We start from the raw sequence: 17,716 nt of genomic DNA on the forward strand, positions 1-17,716 counted from the left end.
AGATTTGTTGCCACCACACAACTACGGAAACATGTAGCGTCGTGTTTCCGAATCCTAGTCATTATATTTAGTTAGTGATTTTTTTTAATAATTTTTTATTATTTAATTAGAAATATTAGAATTACAATAAGACCAGAAACCTCATATTGGATAAAAGAAGAATAGATTTCTATAGTACAGAATATGATATATCCCACATCAGGAGTTTAAGAAAAAAATTCCTCTCATGCTGCTTATAAATATTTTTTTAGGACTCCTATCGTGTATAGTCATTCTTAAATTTATTGAGCAGTAAAAATTTTATTTTAAAATTTATTCCTTTCTGATTTTTCTTTCTTTTTTTTTTGGATTTTTAGGATTTATGAGTGCACGTGCGAGAGCTGTATTCTTCGAGATCTCTCTTCTCCTCTTCCATCAACTGTGTCTATTCAGAGCCAACCGATTCTAGAATTCATATCTATCACTGTTAGGATCCACCATCCTAAGTCGTACAAACGTAATGGAGTTTCTAGCTCGTCACTATCAGTTCCATGGACACTCTCCGTTCCTCTATTTTCAATTCACATTCACCACCTTCCGGTGTCATAGTTCTACAATTCTAACCAATGAGGACTTGGACACGTCGGCTAACAAAATTATTCCTTCAAAAGAAAGAGTTGAATGACTCTACATTTCACATCCAAGTGGATTACTGTCCTATTGGTGGGACTCCTACTACCAATAGATTGGACCAATTAGTTCAGTCTCTTGCTCAAAGTGACATATACCACAAAGTTCGCGGAATACAGCACGGGTTGTTGATCATCTAGCCCCACCAATTGCATGACCAGGTATGCAACTAACTGCAGATCTTTCAATATAGATTCGAATCCAAGCAGTGATGCACCATACATCTCATGGTCCCAGACATTAAACCCACCCTAAATTGGATGAACACTTTAGGTACCTAATTCTGTCGACAGAGTTTCCATACCACCTCGTCCATTAATGGAAGTGGGGGAGGAATGGAGGTTTCGTTTTCTCATCGGACCTCATCCTTCCCCACTCACAATGAGAATAGAGAGGATAAAGAGACATTAAGCTAATCCTCAAGGCACCACTACGCAATAATAGTGAGCTTCCTTTAAAAAAAAAAAAAAACACAGAACTAGTGGGGACTCTTTTTGTGCTTACGTGCATGGTTTATGAAGGGAGCTTTGACCAGTCAAATAGATGCGGTTTTTCTTCCCAATCTCACATTACACTGGGCTTTGGAAAAGTCGCGAACAACTCAAAGAAAGGAATAGTTATCTACCCCCAAAAGCAAACACTTATCCCACGAGGCTCTGTCTTTTGTGGGCCCGCAACCAACTAGTCTTCTCCCCTCCTTTTCTGGCGGTGCGTGTCTCAATCTTTCGAACTTGGGATTTGATATGTAGACATTAGTTACAAAATATATTGTGGAATGCCGGCTTTCATCCGGTGTGATCACCTTCAAGGCACTGTTATTTTGGAAATAACTTAGCCTGAATACTATCCTCTTATTTAGTTTTATTCAAATTTAATATCAAGTAATTTTTAGTCGTCACATAAAACAACAACAACAATAATAATAATAATAATAAAAGTCTTTTGAATTTTTTTATTCTTTTTGACATTTACTCCTTTCTAATTGGATTAGAAGTATTTGGGATGAAGGAATATTTTTTTCACTGTGGAGGATCAGGAATAGTAGTAATAAATGAATAAGTTTATTCAATTATCCTGATGGAAAGTTTTGCAAGTGTTTTGAATATGACTTATCACAGGACGGAAAAGTTCTTTGTTTTGTGAAACAACTATTTGCATGTCTGATACAACAATAACTTCCTTATATCCCATTTATATTATTTTGACTATAGGAGAGGAGGATAAAGAATCAGAAATAATTTTTAAGTAGAGTTTCTTCTTATCCATTCGCATAACGAAAGAATCAGAAATAATTTTCTTTATCTTAATCTGATTTCTTCTTATCCAAACAACTTGGACAGCGAAACTGCTTCTTGGCATCTCTCTAGTATATTTGGATAAGTATTACGCATGAAGGGAAACACGTAAGGACAGATTGGAACTCCAGCTAAGCCACTGATCGTCTACACAGCAGGATTTTCTACCATCCAAATTAACGATATCTTTATGAACATTTTAATACTATTTAGGTCCTTTAGATGAGATCTACATGGGGGAATGTGATAGGTTGGTGGGTACGCATAACGCTAACTTGGGTTGGAAGGAGATGGATGAGAACAAATGAATTGGAGGCGCGGACTGGAGCTTGACAAAAGCCACCTCTAAACTCTTGGTCTTATCAGTAACCCGAGGCCTTTTGCAAATTTAGCAGTAAGGTGATGCATGCATGCATCACCCACTTTTGGTGTCTAAGTTCAGTTGCTTCCCCTATCCATTCTCCCCTCCCCTTTACTATCATTTTCTTACACTGCTCCTGCTGTGACAGGCAAGGAAAAAAAAAACGAAACGAGAAAGAACAAAAAGAAAAGAATTAGAGCACACAATATTTATGTGATTATTTATTAATCTACATCTATGACCAAAAATGATGCAAAAGCTTTACTAAAAAAAGAAATTGGAGATTACATAGTAGAAGATTTTCTCTCAAAACCTAGCTCTCATACACCCAATCTCTAGAATACTCAACTCAACTACTCTCTTTTCTTTGGATTACAAGATATATATATATATATATATATATATATATATATATATATATATATATATATATATATATATATATATATATATAATAGAGTCAGTCGATTTAGACTCAAATTGATTTTCCTAAGTCGATCTAGATTTGAATTAGTTTTTCTAAGTCAATTTGGACTTGAACGAATGTTATAAGTCGATTTGGACTCAATTACCTGATGAATTATAGCTAACCAACTATAAGAATTACCTACGACAGCTATTTTCGATGATTCAAACTTGCTTAATCTAAACCTAAATTGTGAATATATTGAGAAGTAAAGTCTAATTTCCATTAGCTAGATTTGTGATCTCTACATGTTTGTGGTGTAGCACGCATGAGAAGCCTAACAGATGGATACAATCTCGATCTAGCATTTGTCATAACCCAGGACCTCACTCAAAATAGCTAACCAGAAGTTATTTTTTGGGTTGCTTAGTCCTGTATAAGTATCTAAAATCTTTCTAATGAATAACCAATGTGGAACTAAACACACGCCTGTACAAGTCCTTACAAACTCTCCCCGTTTAAGGCCTACGCCCTCGTGAGACTAAGGGTCCAAATTCATTCAAATTTAATCACAAGTATTATGATCGACTTGTGGTCAGCTTTAATGAGCCCGTGCTATAGTGTCCCCTAGTCCACATGGGCTATAGGCCAGGTCCGCTCTGATACCATTTGTCACAACTTAGGAACCTCACTCAAAATGGCTAGCTGGAAAGTTTTGGGTTCCTTAGTCCTGTATAAGTACCCAAGATCTTTCAGGTAAATACCGATGTGGGACGAAATACACGCTTGCATGAGTTTTCATAGCATTACTTTCGTTTCTTTTTTTAAGAGAGGAAAAAATTGCAACAATGATGGATGCATCATTGAAAGAAAAACTGCTTACTTGATGGCCCATAGGAGGAGACAAGCAATTGGAAGGATAGTCTTGGAGTTTGTTTTGTAATATAGTAGAGATATGCTTAGGGTGTTTGAATATTATGTGAATAATTTCACACTTGATTGAGCCAACCCATCTTTTGCACACGTGTATCATAACTGTTGTAGATGGTGCATGTTATGATGAGAATGATCATAACAGTGGAAGGTCGATCATAACTGTTCTGATCTTTGAGCCAATCCCAAGCTCACTTCAACAAATACATTGCAGGAAAAACTTACTGCAGAAGATTGCAATATCTGGAAAATGACTTTGAATGACATCTAAAAAAATGAATTCGGCCTTGAAAAAAATTGCGACATTGTTTTCATTGATCAACAAAATTTCTACTCTTACACACTAGTTGAATCGAGAGATTTGGAGAGAAAAGAGGAGAGAAAGTGAAAATCCATTATTGAGATAATTAGTCAAGGAAAGATGTGGGAGAAGAGGAGAATAGAAAGAGACTTGGCATGTATTATTTTTGAAATTTCTCTTGCCTTAAAAGTTTTTTTTTCTTTTCGCTGCTAAGATTTTTTGTCTGGAAAGTTGAGCTCTCTTCTGCCTCCTAGACATTCAAACAGGGGAGGAGAGAGTCACTTTCTCTTCTCTCACTTCTCTGCTCCATTACATGGTTGAAGAAAGTGCTAAAATCCATCATGCCTAAATGAGACATTTTCTATTTTTCATCTCTGTCCCTATCCGGTTCACCTCACCTTTTCCTCGCAAGAGTGCAATCATCTTTTCATTTTGGTTTTCCAATCATTTTCTTATAAAACAACCACAATGACTAAGAGACTTTCTTTAGAAGTGTTCGTCTAAATGGGCCTTAGGGCGCGTTTGGTTCGCCACTGAAATCGGAATTAAAATGAATTAGAATGAAAATCGAAAGAACATCATTCCCTGATGTATTCGATCCGTGACCGAAATTGGAATGAAATTTGAGTACTATAGAAGAGTAGAGATTAGAATTTGGAGAATTAGAGCATATTTTCATTCTCCTGGAATCAAAATTAGAATGGGACTTTTTCTAACTCAATAGCTAAAATAGGACTCACGCATTCCTGTTCTCATTCCAAAGTCGAAATTCTCCTAACAAAATATACCCTTAGTTCTAAATTTTGGCACTAAATGACAAACTCACATAAATTGTACTTAAAAAAAAGAATGGGGCTATATAGCTGAAGAAGCTTATCTTTTATCACCACGAGCAGTATTAAAATCCAAGCTTAAGTCTTTTTATTGACGTTCTCCAGCCCTGACTATAATTCTTCTAGTGTCAGCTTAACGACCTTTCTTGATTATTCGACAAAAAATTAAAATAAAATCTCCTATCCAATTCGATCATTCTCGATCCAGCACAAGAAAACCCTTCAAATTCTATTCTTTGACCTTAAAGATTATTTTTTAAAAAAAGACTGCATGAGGGCTCCAACTTGCACGCAGTTGCTGTATTAACCATTGATCATATTATAGTCTAACATTCCCTTTGAAGGGACTATTCCACTTCCACTTACGAAAGCTTCGGTTGAAACCTAGAATGGATTCATGGAAATAGCCTCAGATCTCCACCCTTTACCATCACAGGGGAAAATATTTTTCAGAAAACGTAGAAAAGCACCTGTAGCTGAAAATCCTTATTCAGTCAAATCTTCAACACCTACTCCATGTTGTTCCAAAAGGGCACCTACTCCACGTGTTTCTATTAATATTTGATACAACCATTGCACACGCTACTCTGACGTAGGTGCAACCAGTAGAGTCAAAAAAAAGAAGACGATGATAACTCTCACATTCAAGATGATTATTTTTTAGCAATTGATAAACCTAAAAAGAAAATATAAGTTGCACCAAAATCCGCCGTTTTTGCCATACCAAACATCAGGTTCTAATACTGCGTGATCGCAAAGAAACACCATACAATATTTTAACAGGACTAAAGCACTCAATATGTTTCATAAAGCTAATTGATACAGATAAAAAAGGATTCTGCCGCTAATAAATGAGAACCAATGGTTTAATAGTAAGGAGGCCACAAAGCAGCCTGCTCAAGCCTACCATACAAGAACTCATCATCAAAAAGGTATACGGTTATCCCAATTATTTCAGCATTGAACCAAACAAGCGGTTCCTAAGATTCCTTTGGACAGAATATATATTAACTGAGGTGTCACATCGGTCAATGGTTGGTAGAAAATTGCCCTTCAACTTCACAACCTTTCAATTATTTTTCTGTTGAGAGTGATTATTCGGATAGCTTGTCTAACTTTTCCCTGTAGATGATACCGATGCAGGGGCCAATGCAATCCTGCCAAAGAAGATAATTCAAAAGCGTCTGTGAGTTGCCTGAAGCATTCATCCAGCTCCATATTCATGCAACCTAACTCAAATGACAGCGATGCCAAGTGCCCGTCCAACCATGAGTAGAACCACATCTTTTTGAATTCAAGTTCCGACATGTTTTGACAGCAACCTACTTTGCGATCATAACCCACTGCCCATGCAACCAGACACGAGAAAGGAAGATGGAATCCTGGATCATGCCAAACCACATCAGGAAAACACAAAATAGACCGACTACCACGTTCTTAGCTCCAAGAGCTGATGCCCTGTACTGAAGAATCTAGATGGAAGGAAATAATATGACGTTTTCAAATATATCTTTAATACTAAGGTCACCAAACATCAGATGGTATGAGGCCGTATGCTTGACATGTTTAGCAGCTTTTAATTACGTACAGCTGCCACAGAAAATATCATCCCAACATTGTGTTTGTACCGTCTGATTCCCCCATTCCTCTTTATTTGTGCTCATTGCATCTTTTATCATCTTGATGAAGTAGCTGGGGCTTTAACTCTTTTTCTCGCAAAAACCAATATGGTGGGAAGCAAACCTGGCTAGATAATTAAGGGATGACCACACAATTAACAACTGATCAAGATGTCTGGAGGAATTGGCAGCATATTTTGGTACGCCATCCAGCTATGAGTTCACTATCTTACCCCAGCATCCAGCTCACAAATAAAAATAAAAGGTTCTGAAATATGAAGAACAAGCAATGAAAAACAAAAAAGTTCCTGGATTTCACGAAAAAAATCCAACATCAAGTTTCCTTAGAAGGGGCTTTCTTAGCAGCCTCAGCTGCAGCTTTCTCCGCCTCAATCTCAGCAACAATCGCATCAATTTCAGCTTCATCAAGTTGACGAAGACCCGTCTCTCTTGTCATCACAGCAATTTCTATGTTCTTTCCTCCACTCTCAACAACCTTGAAAAAAAAAAAAAAACAAAGAGGTTGTATATTTGTCACCAAACGTCGGTAAAGATGAGAAATATAAAGGCAACATATAACTGACATGGAAAGTTACTTTAAAATATATGCTGCATATAATATTTTACACAATACTCTCAAGGAAGGAGTCAAAATTAGAGAATATAAAAGGTGCAACATGGGCAACGGTCATGTTAGGGAGCCTTAGGAGAATGCCTCGCATGGTTTTAATAAAGATGATATAACTGAAGCAAGATAGATGGTTATTTTAATTAGTAACATGAGGATTTAAAGAACAAAGCGGAAAAGCTTATAAGGGAAGACATAGTTGCATGCCTACCAGCGCTCATTTTGATTAGAAAAAATGCATTAAGACATAATGATAATTTTATCATCGCAGCTCAGTACATTTAGTTAGCTTCAATGAGATTTTGATTATAGAAAAGGTGATGCACAAAATTGCACGATCATGGACCTGAAATATTCGATTAAACTATGCAAGCTCTCAATCATGCCATTATCATGTTATCGTCTCTGAAATACTAAGTGTGATCACAAAAACAGTAACTGTTATCTGGCCAGGCCAGTCTGTGGCTGGATTCTTTTTTTCTTTCATAACATATATTCATAAAAGATCTCCAAACCATTAACAGCAAATAGTTTAGATCATGTCAGAATGAGTACGTTGTTATGGGTGCAAGCCACGGGCCAAAGACAATAATATGAAGATTCTTAAAGATTGATATGCATTTATCATAACGAGGGAAAATGGCTACTTTGAGGTTATGATTGATGCAAGGCATATCACTCTGTACTGGCTGCAAATAAATTGATAACTGAATTCATTAGGGGATTTACTGATGCATGTTATACATGAAGACACAATGTTATATATCAGAAGGGAATGTGGAATAAAAAAAAAGGATTAGGTCTTGGAGGCAACGGGTCAAAATCCAGTTGAAGTTTTCTGTTTTTCCCAAAAAAAAAATGCAAGTAAAACAAGAGACAAATCATAATGATATTTTAGTTCACAATGGAGAGGCACGTGGAAAAAGAAAGAGCGGATGAAACTTTGGAAACGCTTTCTGGTGTTGTGTGATCATATGTGCATGAGACAAGGAAAAATTTTTGCAAAATAATGTTGTATTAGTCCTTGCTAGGCACTGATAAGGGCCCATGCATTCAGAACGACCATCATGAATTTGAATCTTAAGTTGCTGGGAGTTGAAACACAATAAAAATACCAGAGAAATAAGTACATCCAAGGGCCTCATTGTAACAGTACCAAAGGATAAAATGCAGGACTACTTGGGGTTGGCCTGCAAAGATGCAGGTGGCCCTTAAGAGCAAGAAAGATCAGGACTTTTGATGAAAAAAAAATTCTTGCTGTCCTCTTAAGGGGAAGAAAAGGACAAAACACATTTTTCGGTGATTAAAAAGGATAAGGATAAAATTTTCCTTTTGGTTCATGAGAGGAATGAGTCTTAAGTAAATGAATCCAGGGTTGATCAGGTGACCACTGAAGGAAGAATATCAAGTGATTTGAAAAAAAAATCAAAAAAAAGAAGAAAATCAGACCTGTGGGAAGAAACTACGCAGGGATATGCATACCATGCAGAAAATAAGAACAGTACGAACAAGAAAGAAAGAAAGAAAGACCAAAAAAGAGAGAGCAATAGGAAATCATCAAGCTGTATTTAGTTATGTGATAGGAAAAGGAGGATGGCTCCCTAATCCTTAGTAGCTCTCCACAGTGCAGCTATTCATGGGTTAGGTCTGAATGCTGTATTTAGTTTGGTTGGAACTTTTTGTTCCTGCAACCACTGCAAGACAGCTTTGATGTTGAATGGTTAAAATGAGGGACTAGATAAGGAACAAGTGTTTAAATAAAGAAAGGGAAAAGGATCGTTCACTTGCCAAAGGTTCATCCGCTTCTTCACGAAGTGTTCCAAACAGCTAGCAACTTTTGCCAACAAATTCAATCTCATCAACAATGCTAGCCTAGAGCAAATGACAAAGTGATTGTTTGCTTCCAAACTTGAAGAAAGTGATGAAAATAACACCCACAAGAACGGTAAAGTACATCATTGCACCATTCTTTCTCCATTACCATTGGCATGCTGGAAAAAAAAGTTGAAGAATGGCTGCATAGTAGTATCACATAATAAAGCCCAATGCAGCAACCAAAACTGTACCAATTTGATTAACTCAGGGAGCTGCACCAATGCTGCATTGAACACTATCAACAAACTCAAGTTGAAGATTAAGCCACATCAGCTCTTCACCAAAGGTACTAGCTAGAATTCCTTACCTTCAGTCATGAAGGAATCCGTCCTTGGATGATAGGATCAAAGGTCAATAATATCACTTTAATAGCTGAAACCTACAATCCATATAGTGTCCAGGCGATTTGGTTTCTGCTAAAGCATGTTGGTAGAAATTTTGATGCAGTTACTGGCAATATATATGCCTTGTCATTTTACTCTCGTTGAATACATCTTTTAAGGCAAATGGTGGAAGAGCATCTTCATTTCCAATGATAGAAACTAGGGACTCCTTACCATGATCAGAGCAATGACGAGAGATGTCAAGAACTCTAGTTATTATTCCTTAATTTCATAGTTGAACTCCAAATTCACCAAAAGACAATATGACATGACATCCCAGAAAAAGGATCTTTTGGAGCATCATCAAATTCCTCCCCACTTAGAAGATATGTCCAATCAAAACTGACTACAAATAGTAAAGCAGAATATGGCTAGAAGATTGATGCAGCAACAACCTCTACCATAATGAAATTTTATGAAGATGTAGCAGTGATCGGAACCTGTTGGTCCAAACCAACTTGTGTTGGTGGTCAGGTCACAAGGCTGCAATTCCACCACAGTTCACCTTTGGAACAACCAGGCTAACATATTTAACAAAAGATATCTCTCAAACCCTCATCGTTCAATTTTAACAAACAAACCACTGTTTAAATGGAGGATGTTACAATCCTAATACTGTTTCAAACTTGAATAAAACCTAGTTCCAAACATATGTTATTTTTATTTTAAATAAAAAAAACATCCACCACAGATGATGCAGATGGCCTAGTAATATCAACAAGATGAAATTTTAAGTCGCATCCTGGACATGCGAGTTTGACAATTCTTGAAAACCTGGACCTTGAAGACCACTTGTAGGGCAATATAAAATGTCTTAAAACCCACTAGATCATGATCAGAAGATACATCACCAGGCAAAAAGAGGATCTCATCAATAGCATTGCCTGCGCAAGCCGTAATAACATGACCAATAAAGGGCAACGTGGTCATGTCATGTAGGATCACGATGTAGAAATGAGACAAAATAGTGGCAATCTTCAAGCTCCCCAAGCATATAACAAAAGCTCACATGGCCATTAATTTCAAGTACCAGAGAGAAGGAACATAGGCCTGAAATGACCAAACTGCCCCTATAGGACAAATTATGGAAGAATTATATATTCTTATAACAAAAGTCATCCTACATGCACTAAGGCCATAGAGGACTTTCAATATCAAGCTTACTGGTATTTTGGCAGCAAAGTAGATTTTGCATGTCATAATTGATCAAATACTCTTGTAGTTTACATTGGGACAAAAATTACATTTCCCCATTGGGCCTACCAAAAGCTTGACATATAACTTATCAACATAATGGTAACTCCATCTTTTATTGATGTAAACATGATGACAAGTTGCCAACATAGTGCTAACTTCATCTAATCAACTAATTTCATCCTTGATATGTTGTTTATCACTTGATCATGGGACAAACTTTTGGACCATGAAATGAAACATAAAAAGGGAATCTTTGCTTGGTTTGAAGGATTTGTAGACCATCATCAAACATCAAAGTACTTTCTCAAGAAAGCCTTAGTATATCAAAGGATTATAATCAATGATTTGAAAATGAAGTCAGTGATACCTTACAAGTCTCTTGTGAAGCCTTGTGTATCATGACTTCAAAAGACAAAAGGGATGCAGCCTAAAGGGGAGGGAACATACTTTCAAGAATCTGCAGAAGAAACATGATAATTACATCTTTTCAAGGATAACTTGTTATTAAAGTGTCTTAGCTTATATTACATCAATATTGGATATGAAAGTACATAAATATACATAAAAAGATTACAGAATTATAAGGATCTTGGTTCCCCAGACATAAAAAATAAAGTCTCACTTTGGATAGAGAAAACCTTGCAAGAGAAAATTTCAAACAAACTGTCGACATCTTTGTTGTCAACTTCTCAGATCAAGTGTACAAATGAGGAGTGTGGAAGTGAATGTAACTTGAGCCAACCCCTTGCAGACATGCAAATTAAGCCTAGCCCATGCAACCTATTTTGGGCAATGTACAGTTAGGCCAAGCTAAGAATTTTAAGCCTAACTAAATTTCAAATTGGGCATAGGCCGATGAAAAGCTAAACTGACATAACCAGTTCAACCAAAACATAAATAAATATATATTAAATATACATAAATACAATAAATATTAAACATTTATTTATTTAATATCATTATACTAGATATCATAATGTTACTGGCTAATACATAAAATAATATAATCCCTCATAAACCATCCTAATCTTACAAATTAACCTCCCTTTCTGCGTCCTATCCCACCACCACCACCACAGCCCATTTAGCCCCATCTTTCTATGCCCACTTTCACTTGTCTCACTCTCTACCCCCCTCCCCCAACCTATGATTGTGTCATTGCTGCCCCTACCTTCTCCCCTATCTCCATTTTTGCTCCAACCTCAAACCTACATGATTGACTTCTAATGATAGATCAAGTATGTAGGGGCCCCCCTCCCTCTCTCTTATGTTGCAGCTAGTACTCATCACTGCCATCAGTTGTCAACATTAACACTCATACTCCTCATCTACCTCCTCCTTTATTTTAAACTGTCAACACTAACATTCATACTCCTCATCTACTCCATTTTCTCCCCGTCTCTGTATCTCTCAATGGTGACCATGGAAAGGACCAGCCTATTTTCCAAGTTGATTGGATCACGCCAAGTCGGTCTCCATCCTAAATATTAAAAGCACGCTAGGTTCAGGCCAGAGAATCTAGGCCCAACCGAGTCAATCCAAGCTCAGACCAACCAACAAGTCCATTATACTGAGGTAGGCCTAGCCCAAATATATCTCGACCCAATCAATACTCATGTCCATGGTTTGGCGTACTAATCGGTACAGGCTGGTACATACCGGTACCAGATGGAACAGGCACAGTACAGCTATATTTTTTAGTTCCGACTATTTGCAACCCGTACCGGCCGGTATCGGGTCCGTACCGTATCAACCTGCTCGTATCGACCTCAAATTTTTTTTGACTTTTGGCTCGAACCAGCTGGCACAATACTGATTCGGTTCGGTATGATACCGGTACCAGTGCCCACCGGTACGTCGGTATGGTCAGTACAGTGGACCTTGCTCATGTCTAATTGAGACTTCAGGTAGTACAACAACTGCTTGATATAGAAAAGGTGGTGGCGTACCGTACATGCTTTGTGCAATTTCACTTCAGCGTAAAGTGGGACAATAGACTATGAGATTGATTTAGCTATTTTAGTTCAAGAAAAGCATGGGGCACATAGTCACCTCTAGAATGTGTCATGCATCGTGTAGTGGAGAGAAAGAAGAAAGTAGTTGGAAGGAGCAAAAACCCTACTTATATTCAAATCTAGTCCAATGCATAGGGTAGAGGGGTGCCTTTTTGTTGTTCAAATTATCAAAAAGACATCATAATTGATATGTTGTAATTAGGATACCTAACAACTGAGTTTCTATACATTCATTAAATAAATAATCATTATCAACCCAAAGTTTTCAAAGGCAATAGCAAGATTTGCTGTACCGGTACCTACCGGCCCATACCGAACGTATCATAACATTTCAATACCGAATCGAGACTCGGTATGGAGGGTGTATTGGGTCTCGGTATGCCGAATTGATCCTTGTACCAAGCATATACCGATACTATACCAACATGGTACTAGTATGGGATTCGGTATCAAGATTGTGAATCTTGAAAACAAAGCACACTAAGACGGCAATGTCTTTGAGAGACTAGACTGCAAACACAAGGCGCAATGCATGGCATGCATTTTGACCAAAAACAAAATTCATTAAAACATGATGTCTCCATTTGACAAGATTTTAAGGAACTAAAGCAAAAATTTAGAAGGCAAATATGATGCATGGCATACAACCTTAAAAAAAGGCACGGTAACCTTCAATAAGCTTAAGGCAAAATCCCATCCTCTAATTTGTGGATAAAAGGTGTATTTCTATGTTACGAGCACCTAGTACAGTTTGGGCATAAGGATAGCTCATAGTGAGGTTACTAATTTGCCATAGATAATACATAGTCTTATTATCAAGGACCCAAAGGAACTACTTTGAATAGCAACGTTTTCAATTCACACACACCTCTCATTTTCACAACCATAACAATCAAGCCTTATCCCAACTATTTGGGATCTAAGTTATGGATGATTATATGTCAAGAATTCCTAATTAGGGCCACATATGATGTTTTTTTAAACTTTTTCTATATTCTTTCTCACAACTTCCATTTATCTTAACCTTAGACCTTCCCCTCCTCCAACATCTTCAGCATGAATTAAAGTACCTCGTCTATCTTGAGCCCTGTAAATTTTCATTAGTCATGCCTATCCATCTCACTTTGACTCTCCATCACTTCATATTAATTCACAGAACTCAAATAAGCCCTCCAATGTACTCATTTCTTAAACTATCCAAGAACTCCTAAATGAAGGCCACATATGATGTTATTTTAATTTTTTTCCATATTCTTTACCGCAACTTCCATTTATGTTAACCTTAGACCTTCCCCTCCTCCAACATCTTCAGCAAAAGTACCTCTTCAAATTGAAGCCCCATAAATTTTCATTGGTCATGCCCGTCCATCTAACTTAAAAGACTCTAACAAGTCCTCTAATATACTCATTTCGCAGCTCATCTTTTCTAGTTAACAATACCCCCATCTTAAAATTCTTATTGCCACCATGGTCTCAAATCCAAGTGGGGCGTCCCACAAGACACCAGGATGGCGTACCGTCCAAAGTGGCAAGATAGGATTGTCTTGCCATTGTCTCCGAATCCTAATTGGCACGTCTTAAGACATCTTCTACCCCAAATATCGGAACAGGGCAGGACAACAACGCATTCCGTTCCATGGGCAAACTAAGATAACCCCATCCCACAGCATTTAAAACCTTGAGTACTATTACACTCAACTTGTTTATCCTAAACCCTTTTTGTTTCCTAATATTCTAAGTGATACAACATTGTAAACTTTAATGTTGTTCTATAAAATTCCTCTTGAAGTCGTCAAGGTATACATCGATCACATAATACACCAAGAGCATGTCTCCATCCAACTAGATTTAATTCTTATGCAAACATCTTCATACGTCTCTCAATAGATCCCAAATTATAAAACATGCCGGGTATCTCTTGTCCATCAATCTTAAGTGGCATCTCATCTTCATTTTATCTTCACTAAAAGTACATTCCATGTAGCTCTATTTTTCTATTGATTTTTAAGCCATTATTCTCCAAAGCTTTCTTCCATATATCTAGTTTAGCATTTAATATACTCTAAATCACCTTTTTATTTTCAATGTTCCAAATTATAATTGACAGAATATATACTTAAATGAGGAGAAATAAGGGGCCACAAATTCAAATGTAGGAAAGCATTGATGAACACCACTTGGGTACAAAATATTTAGCATTAAACGGCAACATACAGAAAAGCAATACCAGATCAATAATCCTAGATTTTGGATGCAAATGTCTAAAATGATAGATCTCTCCGTAGGTAGCAAATAGAATTCAGTATAACTTGATGCTTTCTCATTATCGATCAAATAATTCAAAGTCATCGGGTGCCCTTAATCACCTATCAGTAATTCCAGAATATGGTTTCTATTCTTGGAGGGACGCAAGCCTAGAGCAATTAGGAACTTGAAAAGAGGACCAAGAGAAAATCTGTACGTACCTTCCGTCAGGATAACAAAAGGTTTGAATTTATGATCTAATATTACTATGCAGAAATGTTTAAGGAATCCAAAGAGTGAATATTTGACCATTCAAAGCAAAAGAAGATCCAATAAACACAGAAAATGCCAATTCTTTACCTCAAGCAGTGCTCGTATTGCCAGCTTCACTGTCTCCTTCCCAGAAGTCTCCTTGTAATTCTTCTCCAAGAACTCCCTCATGGAGTTGGAGTTCCTCCCGGTGGCATTGGCCTTCCAGGCTGAGAAGGTACCCGAGGGATCCGTCTGGTAGAGCGCGGGCACCCCGGTGTAGGGATCGAAGCCGATGATGAGGGTCGAGAGGCCGAAGGGCCTTACACCGCCGCTCTGGGTGTACTTCTGCTGGAGCCCGGCGATGTAGCGGGTGATGTACTCGACGGTGACCGGGTCTTCCACCGTGAGGCGATGGCTCTGGCACTCGATGCGGGCCCGGTTGATGAGGATCCGGGCGTCGGCCTTGAGCCCGGCGCAGGCCAACGCGATGTGGTTGTCCAGGCTCACGATCTTCCTCACCGTTCTACATGAAGAAGAAGAAAAGTAGATCAAAACCAAAACCCTAACCCTAACTCCAACCCTAAGAGAAGAATGGGGTAAGAGAAGGGGGGAGGGACCTGGAGTCTTGGAGCTTGGGTGTGGCCTTCTTCTCCACGCCGAGAACAATGGTGTCGGTGCCGCGGACGCCGACGGCTGCGTTGCCCTTGCGGACGGCCTCGAGGGCGTATTCCACCTGGAAGAGGTGGCCGTCGGGGGAGAAGACCGTGATGGCGCGGTCATATCGGGCCATGGCGATGGCGATGCGTTCTCTTCTTCTTCTCCTCGCCTAGCGTTTCTTCGGGTACTTTCAAGAGAATTCTTTGATTCGGTTTCTCCTCTGTTGTCTCTGAGCTCCGATTGTGGCGGCGGCTGGCGATGGAACGAAAAAGAGGAGGTGATAGTAGAGCAGGCTTGGGGAGGAAGGCAAAAGGGGTTGACCGGCGACGCGCACTGCAAGACCCTGTTACCAATGATACATACCGGAATGCTAAACCCGATATCTCAAATCTCCGTAACGGCCGATATCCCATGGAAGCAGACCTCTCAAGCCGTTATTTGGTATTCTAAAAACAGTAACCTAAATTAAAAAAAAAGGAAAAAGGAAAAAAAAAAAAAACCTAGATCAATTTAGTGGAGCTTCATTTTCTTTTTCTCAAGTCTCAACCCTTAAATCAATATCCTTAAGGCTCATCCCTTAATTTTTATCTTAATATGCGTATTAATGTCTATTTATATCTCCTGATAGTAATTCTTTCGATGAACTTATAAAAATATTTTTTGAAAATGTATGAAATATTATAAGGATGGTGCAATACCACCCCTTCTTCATTTATTTTAGTTGTTTTGATCTAATAGGTATGTTTTTATTTCACTGTTTATTCAAATGTAATATCCTTAGCATCATTTTAATTAATCAAAGCTTTTCAAAGTTGAAGTTTTTATTAGAATTACATCTCACTTTTTTCTGGTTTACAACTTTTGCATTCTCAATGGCCAAAATTTTCTACTTCATTTTCCAACTTCTGTGCAAGCCCATGTGCATTTCATGAAAAATCAAAAAACAAAAGAAAAATTCATCTGATAAACAAAACTAGTTGCCTGTAGATTTAGCACCCTAAGTATGAGCTTACATGATAGTTGGCTTGAGATTGGCGAATCTTCATGCAACTATACCTCATAAATGATGAGGGATGGCACCCAAGCCTTTTATTGAATCATCAAACTACTCGACTGTCAAATTGATGGCCTTCTTAATAACGTAAACATCAATGTCTCCTCTCACATAACCAGGATCATCTATCAGGATAACGTTACTGTTAATGGGCCCCTTGGTCCATACTAAGCTGAGACCCAAACAATGCGATAAAGACCATATAGATGGCCCTGTTACAATGTATCATATATAAGGCCCAATGCATCGTATGCAAGGCTCCTTTCTCTCTTCTTTTTTCTTTTTTTTCTTTTCTTTTTTTGTTGAAAATGGATGATTCATACATTTTTAGGACGGATACATTTAATAAACTCAGAAAATAGTAAGTTCTAGAGCGCTCTAGGCAACTCTCCTTCCCCAACCCACAGGGTGCCTTCGGAATGATCAGCCACATACGAAGCCACCTAGTTTGCGGCCCCGTTTACCTCTTTGAAACATGCTTGGCCTGAAAGGCCGCACCATCACTCAACATTGCCCAAATATCCTGAAGTAGGGGTAGCCCCCTCCACCGTTGTTGGAGCCACTCTGAATCCAACAATAGCCAAGTCGCCCTTAAGTATGGCAGAGCTAGCCTGCAACACTCGTTGAGCATCGCTCAAGCCAGCCTGTGCCGCCCTCAGTCTGCTTCGAGGAACTAAGGTATTGAAGATTTAGCAATTTCTAAAAGCCACTACCCTAGAGTTCGAGCCTCTGATGACGAAGTCAGCACCTTCCCTCTGGCTACAAAGCTCCTTTCTAGCTGCCACACCACCACCTTTGGTACCACTACTAATCCCATCTCCCACCGTGCTTAAGTTCTATTCTAAGGGAATCGGTAGAAATTGAAACGAGGGATCTTTATATGGCTATGAGTACCTGTTGGATTATGAATGTAGTTCAGGTTCCACATTATGATTTTTTTTTTATTTGGCACTATTAGGCTAGCCACGGATGACCTTCACACTTGTAAGCCAGT

The 17,716-nt window shown here is 38.2% G+C and overlaps 1 protein-coding gene across 2 annotated transcripts; it reads right to left on the bottom strand.

Moving 5' to 3' along the window:
* Positions 1 to 6,290: 6,290 nt before the first annotated feature.
* On the bottom strand, positions 6,291 to 15,991 carry LOC103720468 (proteasome subunit alpha type-7). 2 transcript variants are annotated; one of them, XM_008810182.4, is made up of 4 exons: positions 15,629 to 15,991; positions 15,120 to 15,534; positions 8,834 to 8,917; positions 6,746 to 6,913 (listed from the first exon to the last, which is right to left on the bottom strand). In XM_008810182.4, exons 1-3 carry the CDS (start codon positions 15,799 to 15,801, stop codon positions 8,873 to 8,875), a joined length of 633 nt encoding a protein of 210 aa, XP_008808404.1. In that variant the 5' UTR covers positions 15,802 to 15,991; the 3' UTR covers positions 6,746 to 6,913; positions 8,834 to 8,872. The 2 variants fall into 2 exon arrangements, with proteins under 2 accessions (XP_008808403.1, XP_008808404.1); XM_008810181.4 differs by lacking the exon at positions 8,834 to 8,917 and having other exon boundaries at positions 6,291 to 6,913; positions 15,629 to 15,986.
* Between the last annotated feature and the right edge of the window lie 1,725 nt (positions 15,992 to 17,716).

This window comes from Phoenix dactylifera, unplaced genomic scaffold (genome assembly GCF_009389715.1).
Source record: "Phoenix dactylifera cultivar Barhee BC4 unplaced genomic scaffold, palm_55x_up_171113_PBpolish2nd_filt_p 000298F, whole genome shotgun sequence".
Lineage (NCBI taxonomy): Eukaryota > Viridiplantae > Streptophyta > Magnoliopsida > Arecales > Arecaceae > Phoenix > Phoenix dactylifera.

Coding starts and splice junctions, on each gene's coding strand:
- LOC103720468 (XM_008810181.4), bottom strand. CDS start 15,801: ATGGCCCGATATGACCGCGCCATCACGGTCTTCTCCCCCGACGGCCAC. Junction 15,535..15,628: donor CCCAAGCTCCAAGACTCCAG/GTCCCTCCCCCC, acceptor TTCTTCATGTAG/AACGGTGAGGAAGATCGTGA. Junction 6,914..15,119: donor CAATACGAGCACTGCTTGAG/GTAAAGAATTGG, acceptor TTTTTTTTCAAG/GTTGTTGAGAGTGGAGGAAA.